Source organism: Elephantulus edwardii, unplaced genomic scaffold (genome assembly GCF_000299155.1).
Source record: "Elephantulus edwardii isolate Elephantulus edwardi_28Jun2011 unplaced genomic scaffold, EleEdw1.0 scaffold00100, whole genome shotgun sequence".
Classification (NCBI taxonomy): domain Eukaryota; kingdom Metazoa; phylum Chordata; class Mammalia; order Macroscelidea; family Macroscelididae; genus Elephantulus; species Elephantulus edwardii.
In genome coordinates, this window is record NW_006399850.1 from 1,398,108 (window position 1) to 1,407,074 (window position 8,967).

Here is an 8,967-nt window from a genome sequence, read left to right on the forward strand (position 1 = left end):
TAATTAAAAAAAGGAAAACTTAATATTTACTAAAAAGAAGGATAAGTTTCACTGATTACTTACATCTCACAAAATAAAACAACAGTGTGCTTTTCTTTTCTTATATTTTTAGGGAGTTAAAAGGTTATAATTCCAATTCATAAGACAATATAATCAAGACAGTTTCGTTCCCAAAATGTGCATGCTAGTACCTCAGCCTCATTGCTCTAAGTGTTTCCATGTTCTCTGTCCTGCCAATATTGGCAACAAAATTCTCAGTCCTGCATATTGACTACACCCCACCCTTAAGTTCCATCTCACATTAAATTTTCTAGTTCAGTTATCACTGCTGCTGCCATCCTCAAGAGTGTCCTGTATTATATCACTGGGTTCAGGGAGTTCTCTCTTCTCTGGCTGGGCAAAGATGTTCATCTATTTTGGTGGGGGAAGAATTTCTCTGGTGGGGGAAAAACTCCTATTCTCTGCAAGACTAGTCAATCCTCTTGTAGACTGCTGTGACTGGCCAATCCCCTTGGGAAATGGTTGGTAGCCAATCCCTTTGTAGATAAGCCAACATGCCTCACTCACATAGTCTTGCCCCTCTACATAGTTAGTCATCTAGTGTAGAACAGTGTACTTTAAAAAATGACCTACATCCATCCACATCATCCACTGCCACTGAACTGTTTCTAAGTCATAGCAACCCTTTTCTGTGTTTTTGAGAGTAAACTCCAGTGGCATAATTGGTAAGGAGTTGCACTGCTAACCCAAAGACTGGTAGTTCAAATCCACCAGTGCATGAAGACAGAAAAATGAGCTATCTCCTATGTGATCTATACCCTCTAAAAACCTACTGGAATGTCAGCAATGACTTGATTTTGACTTGATAACAATGAAATGATATGAAATCTTTATAGGATGAGAATGCTTATCTTTTCTGTAGAGCAGCTAGTGGATTCAAAATGCCAATCTTCCTGTTGGCAGTCTAGTAAGTAACACAATATGCCAGCAGGGTTCCTTTATAAAATGACCTTTAAGTACTCACACAGAAATACCTAAAGCAATCTGCATTTTTTAAAATATCTAGCTCTACAATGATAAAAATAAATATAAAAAATGGATTGTTTTTCCAATTTTGATTACTAAGTAAATGGTAAAACAAGAACGTTTACCTTATAAATGCAATTGAGAACCGATTTTTCTGTTTTATCATTTTCTGTTCCTGTAGTATGAAGTGGTTGGAGTAGTATCTTTAGAGGTAAGGCCATGATCCAATCCAAAAGGCATAGAAGTAAGGATACTACCAACTACAACAAAAAAAAAGTATAGTCATCATTATTGTAAACTTAAAAATAAGAGCTTCTTACTACTTAGTAGAAATTTACCTTTCTATACTTTGCTTTACAAAATTAATTTCAGGAACTGTCACACTTAAGCTTCATAACTGAATATTTACCGAGATGAATTAATTTTAAAAGTTCTATATGAAATTTATAGTGGAATTCTTGACGATATGAACTTAACCTGGAACTGAAACTACCACCAAGGATCATGCTTCAGTAAAATCAACAGTCTCTCAAATACAAAACAAAATTCGTAAGGAACACACTCCTCAGAAAAACTAACAATATATGAGACCAAAAGGGTAGCATCTGATCCAGAAGACATAAAGAGGAAAGAAGGACAACAAATAAAAGTGGAGAACCAAAGGAAGAAAAGAAAAGAGTGCTGTTACATTGAGGGAAACGAACTAATGTTATAAAATTAAATGTGTATAAGATGTTGAATAGAAAATTCATTTGCTCTATAAACTTTTACCCAACCGCTATAATGTTCCTTTAAAAAAATCAAACCTGAATAACGATGAAACTAGATTATTTGCCAGAGGCAAAGATAAACTTTTAAGTACGGTATGAAGAAATTATCCATTTAGAAAAAAACAATCAGATCCAAATTATGCAACTGGAACTGCACTGGGAAAAGTTGCGATCAAGACATTCCCAGAGTACTAAAGAGTAATTATGTCATGTAAAGCCTAAGGTGTGCCTGATCCAAGCCATGGTCTTCGCAATTATTTGTTATGCATCAGAGAGCTGGACAATGACTAAGGATGACAGAAGAATCGATGCCTTTGAGTTGTGGTGCTTGAGAAGAGTATCGAACAGAGCATGGATTGCCAAGAAAACAAATAGTCTGACTTGGAGAGGGTGAAACCAGGTTGCTGCTTGGAGGCAGGGATTGTGAAGCTCAGTCTTACATCCTCTGAACATGTTTCCAGGAGAGACCAGTACTCAGAGAAGGATATCAGACATGAAAAGGTAGGAGACAGCACAAGAAAAGAAGAACTTGGATGAGATGGATTGACTCAGTGATGGGGGTAATGGGAGTAGGTGTGCTGAACACAATGAAATAGGCTCAAAACACAGCAGAGTTCAGAGCTGTTATACATAGGGTTGCTATGAAATGCAAGCAACTTGATGGCATATAACAACAACAACAACATGTTATTATCTTATACCTTAGAATTTATTCCAATGGCTATGGATTTCATAGGAGAACTGACCAAGAATGTTTCTTAATCTGTGATCTTTACATGAGTAGACTATAGGTTTTTATAACTGTAAAGCAGCTGGATGATTTGAACTGTTGACTTTTTTTGCTAGCAGCAAAATGTTTAACCATTGTGTTAAGATGTCTTTTTCTCCTAGATTTAGTGAAAGGCTGTCACTCAAAATCCAGATATAATAAAGGATAAACTGACTATTAAAAAAGAACTTTACCCCCAGCAAACACACAAAAAATAGAAACACTATAAATAGAACAAAAGGCTGCCCCTTGGAGGCAAGGAATCTGGGGCTTCGTCTGACATACTTTGGACATGTAAGGAAGGACAGGTCCTTGGAGAGGGATATCATGCTTGGGAGGGTGGAGGGATGGCATAGGAGGGGAAGATCCACTATGAGGTGGATTGATTCAGTGACTGGGGAAATCGGGATAGCTGTGTCAGAGGCAGTGCGATTAGCACAGGACAGAGCAGGGTTTAGGGCTGTTGTACATAGGGTTGCTATGAGTCGCAAGCGACTCAACAGCACATGACAACCATAAACAAAACAGGACAAATGTGATGTTTTTTTCCTCTAGAACTGTGTAAAGAAATAAATATACTGTAAATCAAAACAGGCTTCTCAGTGTTAGAATAGGAAATTATAAATATAAAAAAGGGAAAAGATAGACTGAACATTGTGGTGTTAGGTCAAGTTACGGGTATTAGAGTTAACTGAATTTTTAAATATATACAGATAGCTAGAAAAGAGGAGAAACATAAATTTGATATATATTTCTTAGCTCTATATAATTAGGGGTCTAAAAGAAATTATTTCCCACTAGGAATTTATACAGTTAGCTCCTAGATTTTGAAATATTACTCTCTACTCCAAAGAACCAAGGTTCTTTGGAGAAATGGTCTTGGGTAGGGAAAGTATGTGTATAAAATGATACAGAAACAGAAATTAAGGATATAATAAAAGAATAATGAGGATATGTCATATAAAGAAAAGGAGTCACTTTCAATGAGTTCTCATTGGCTCTGTGACACTTTGAGCATACTGATAGCAAGAAATCAAAGACTACTGTTGCTATCGGCCATCTAGTCAACTAAGAGTCATAGCAGCCCTAAGAACCTGAACCGTGCCCTATCCTAAGGCAATATCATGGTCTCTGACACATGTAACCCTATTGCCACAATCACTGTGTTAATCTAGCTCATCTAGAGTTTTCCTCTCCTGCCATGACTTTCCAAACATCCACTTAAGTAAAATCACAATCCTCTACAGGAAAGGAAAAAAGAGCAAGAGAAAAAAATGGAACGAGGGGAGGGCAGAGAAACACTCTTCCTTACAAGAGAAAGCTAACTAATAAATGTAGAAGAACAAAACAATTAGAAATTGGCAACAACCATAACAAGTATTAACCAAACACTCACCAATGACTGGAAAAACCAATTAGTGAAATTTTAAACAATAGATATTATAAAGCTTCAAAGTATCTTCCTATAAGATCACCAATTAATGTTGGTAAGTGCTATTCAGGTGGTCCTGAGTTGCAGGGGCCCCATGTATAATAGAACATGAAATTGTGTCGAATCTCATTGCATCAGCCCAATAATGATTGAGCCCATTATTGTAAGCACTATAGCTCTACATCTCATTGAGAGGCTTCTTTTCATTGACCATCTATTTTACCAGACATGGTATCTTTTTCTACAGACTGGCTCCTTCTGCTAAAATTATGAGAAGACAAACTCTTGCTATACTTGCCTGAAAGAAACATTCTGTTCATTTGTTTTCATGACAGTTCATGTACTGACTATATTCAATGTTCTTCATCACTACCATAATTCAAAGGCATAAATTCTTCTTTGGTCTTCCTTATTTGCAGTTCAATTTTCCATGTATATGAGGCAATGCATGAAATGATGGGTTACGTGAGGGACACCTTAGTCATCAAATACCATCTTTGCTCTTTAGCACTTTAAAGAAATCTGCAGATTTTCCCAGTGCAATATGTTGCCTGATGCTGCCTCCACAAGTGTCATTGTAGATTCAAGTGAAATAAAATTTCTGACAAGGTCAATTTTTCTCCTTTTTATCATGATGTTGCTCATTACTCCACTTGTGAAAATTTGCATTTTCTTTTGTTGAGGCGTAATACACATTGAAGGTTTCATTAATAAGTATTTCACATCTTCTGCAAGCAAAATTGTGAAATCTATTTAAGTTGTTAATGAGTTTTCCTCCAGTCCGGATTCTATAATCTTCTTCCTCTAGTCTAGCCTGAATTATCTGGTCACTGTACAGAGTTGACAAAGTATGATAAAAGAATAAAACCCTGACACACAACCGCCCTGATTTTAAACTATGCAGTATCCATTCTGATAAAACATCTGCTTCCTGGTCTCAATATGGATTCTGTAAAATCAAATTAAGTCTTCTGGAATTTCCACTCTTGGCAATGTTATACATCATTTATGATTCACACAGCTGAATGTCTTTCAAAGGTTAATAAAACATAGGAAAACATCTTTCTAGTATTTTCAGCTTTCAGATAAAAATTCACTTGACTTTGAAGGATATTCTTTATACCATGTCCTCTTCTTAAACCAGTTTGAATACAGAACTCCAATCATGCTATTAAAGCTGACTCTACTTGAGGAAGTATTTCTCCAGTCACAGAATCGACCCATCTCTCCAAAGGTCTTCCTCTCCTTCGCTGCCCCTCCACTCTGCCAAACATGATGTTCCTCTCCAAGGACCAGTCCCTCCTTGCAACATGCCCAAAATATGTCAGATGAAGCTTCAGAATCCTTGACTCCAGGGAACAATCTGCCTTCACCCTCTCCAGGACAAACCTGTTTGTTCTCCTAGCAGTCCATAGTATATTTAACGCTCTTCTCCAGCACCACAGCTCAAAGGCATCAATCCTCTTTCTACCAACCCTATTCACTGTCCAACTCTCTGATGCATATCACATAACTGCGAAGACTATAGCCCAGGTTAGGCACACCTTAGTCTCCAGCCTGACATTGTTGCTCTGAAGTACTCTTGAGAGGTCCCTCACAGCCGACTTGCCCAATGCAATTCGTCTCCTGATTTCCTGGCTATTGTTACCAAGAGTGTTGACTGTGGAGCCAAGTAAATTAAAACTGTTAAGTATCTCAATCTCTTCACCATCCATACTGATGCTGCCAATTGGCCCAGTGGCGAGAATCTTTGTTTTCTTGATATTGAACTTCAATCCATATTGAAGACTGCAGTCCTTGACCTTCTGCAGCAAGAGCTTCAGGTCCTCCTCAGTTTCAGAGAGCAGGGTTGTGTCATCTGCATAACGCAGGTTGTTGCTGATTCTTCCACCCATCCTGATGCCACATTCCTCCTCGTACAGCCCAGTGTCTCGGATCTAGAAATGACTTTTTTAACTATGAAAGCAACCCCATTTTTCCTCACCTTTTCATCTACTGAGTAATATATCATATGATTATCTGACTCAAAATGCCCCATGCCAGTCCATCTCGTCTCACCAATGCCTGGTATGTCAATATTTTTGCGTTCCATTTCTTCCTTAACAATATATAGTTTAATAGTTTTTATACTGTTCTAAGAATTTTTATACTGTTCTTGCATGAGTACAAGTTACTACGAGTACGAGTTCTTGCACATTTTCTGTTAATCTAAAACCGTGGTAACAAAATATTCCAAGATATCCTAAAATGAAAATGCAAAATTGATGTTTCTAAATTAAGATGGAATATGAACTTTAAGGCCAGACAATTACAGGTTCCACTCTTTGCTCTCTTATTTACTACTCATTGTATTAATCTGGACGCTTTACTTTATGAGTTTCCATTTTCTCTGAAAAATGAGGATGAAAATATTGAAGGTTGATTTGAAATGAAAATAACACATATAAATTGCAGACCACTTGCAACAAGGTTTTTTAAAAAGCCACACACATCAAAATCATTTAATAGTCAATTTCATAGAAAACACTTTAGACATTAATGCATAAAAGTTTTACAAGCTATCTATAAAAAAGAAAACAAAATCTGGTTCAACAGAATAAAATGGCTTAGACTAAAAAAAGTACCGAAAAACTGTTAAATGATATTTTTATGTTTCTCTCACAGAGAAAAAAGACAGACATTCTAAAGATGCACAGGTGAAAATAAAGCATATTAGAGGAATTAAAAAAAATATGCTACCAGGTAAAGGAGGATGGGACAAATCATGCTGAATAGTGAGCCCTGTTGAATGGCATGAAGGTGCCTGATATATGTTTAAACACACAATGTTTCAGAATAGTAAACTGAACATTTCTGTACTTAGGTGACATGTTGGGAATGATTCAAAGCAATTTTATGAACAACAGATCTAAATTCTATCCTATTTGTGCTATCATCTCTACCACACTAGAGCCCATTGTGAGTCACTGGGCCAATTCGTCTTGCTGACTCATTTTTCAGAGCATGATGTCCTTTTCCAAGGACTGGCACCTCCATAACAGCATGCTCAAAGTATGTGAGGCAAAGTTTCACCATCTTCTCCCTCTATGGAGTACTCTGGCTGTACCATCTCTAAGATATATATATTTGTCTATGCTCTTGGCAGTCCAAAGGGTATCTAGTATTCACTAGCAATATAACTCAAAAGCATCAATTCTTCTTCCATTATCTTCATTCATTGTTGAACTCTAAGATGCATAACAAATAAAGGAAGTGACTAAAGCTTGGATAAGGTGTAGTTCATAAATAATATCCTTGCTCTTCAGCACTTTGGAGAGGTCCCTAACTGTAGACTTTCCTAAAAAAAATTATTGGTATTTTTATTGTGTTGTAAATAAGGAATATGTAAAATATTTTGTATTTTAAAAAGTGAGGCACAGCTTACAATTTTAAAAAGCAGTAGAGAAATACAGGACTGTAGACTGCTGCATATCTTCTGATTTCCTGACTGCCTGCATAAAAGTTGTTGACTGTGGATTCCAGCAACAGAAAATCACTGGCAATTTTTATCTTTTCTCCATTTGTCATTTATTGGCCCAATGTTAAGAATTTTTATTTTCTTGATATTGAGATATAATCCATACTGAAGGTTGTAGTCCATGATTCTGCAGCAAATGCTTCAAGTCTTCCTCACTTTCAGCAAAGCTGTGTCATCTATATAATGCATGATGTTGCCGAGTCGGTCTCTAATACCAAATTCTAATAGCCTAGCTTCTCAAATCATTTGATCAGTAGAGATGAAACAGGTATGGAGATAAGATACAAACTTGACTTATACCACTCTTGATTTTAAAACATGCAATGTTCCCTTGCTCTGATCAGACAATCACCACTTGGTCTAAGAATAAGTTTCACATGAGCACAATTAAGTGTCTAGGATTCCCACTCTTCTCAAAGTTAGCCACAGTATGTTATGATCCATACAGTGCAGTGTCTTTGCATAGGTGATGAAAAAACACAAGTAGAGATTCTTTTGTTACTCTCTGCTTAAAAACTCAAATCCATCTGACATCAGTAATGATTATCCCTGGTGCCATGGCCTCTTCTAAATCCAGCCAGAATCTCTGGCAGATCTAATAATTATTTCATAATCTTCAACAAATGTTTACTTGCATGTGCTATTAATGATACGATTTGATAATTTTCAGATTCCTCTGGATCACCTTTTTTGGGAATGGGAATAGTAGGCTATTTATCTCAGGTATAACCAAATGAACAGAAGATTCCAAATGGCAACACAGAATGACAAAGCAAAATATTACGATGAAATGTGCAAGGAGCTAGAGACCCGTTCAGCTATTCTGAAGCCAAAGGAACTGAAGAACAAATTCAAACCTCAAATTGCTATAATCAAGGATGCTTTAGGCAGAATATTAAATGATCCAGGAGGTATTAAAAGAAGATGGAAGGAATATACTGAGTCATTGTATCGAAAGGAATTGGCAGACACAGAAGAATTTAATGAAATAACATTTGAGCAAGAGTCTATGGTGATGAAGGAAGAAGTTCAAGCTGCTTATGTCAGCTAACAGATGCTGCCCTGGACGTGCTCACCAAGTTGTGCCAAGAAATCTGGAAAACAACCACTTGGCCAACTGACTGCAAGAGATCTATATTTGTTCTCATTCCAAAGAAGGGTGACCCAACTGAGTGTGGAAACTACCAATATCATTGATTTCACATGCAAGCAAGATTCTACTGAAGATTATCCAAAAACGACTGGAACAGTCCATCAGCAGAGAATTGCCAGAAGTCCAGGCTGGGTTTAGAAGGGGTTGTGGTACAAGGGATATTGTAGCTGATATTAGATGGATCTTAGCTAAAAAGCAGGGAATACCAGAAGAATATCTATCTGTGTTTCATTGATTATGGAAAGGCATTTGACTGTGTGGATCATAACAAACTGTGGCTGACTCTGAGAAGGATGGGAA

The 8,967-nt window shown here is 36.9% G+C and overlaps 1 protein-coding gene across 5 annotated transcripts in view; it reads right to left on the bottom strand.

Moving 5' to 3' along the window:
* Nucleotides 1–8,967, bottom strand: part of RALGAPA1 (Ral GTPase activating protein, alpha subunit 1 (catalytic)) — a 391,173-nt gene that overhangs the window by 156,096 nt on the left and 226,110 nt on the right. For all 5 annotated transcript variants that reach the window (XM_006891556.1, XM_006891558.1, XM_006891557.1 and 2 more), the window contains one exon: nucleotides 1,152–1,286. In XM_006891556.1, the coding sequence (XP_006891618.1) occupies nucleotides 1,152–1,286 (135 nt within the window). The remainder of the gene's footprint in view (nucleotides 1–1,151; nucleotides 1,287–8,967) is intronic.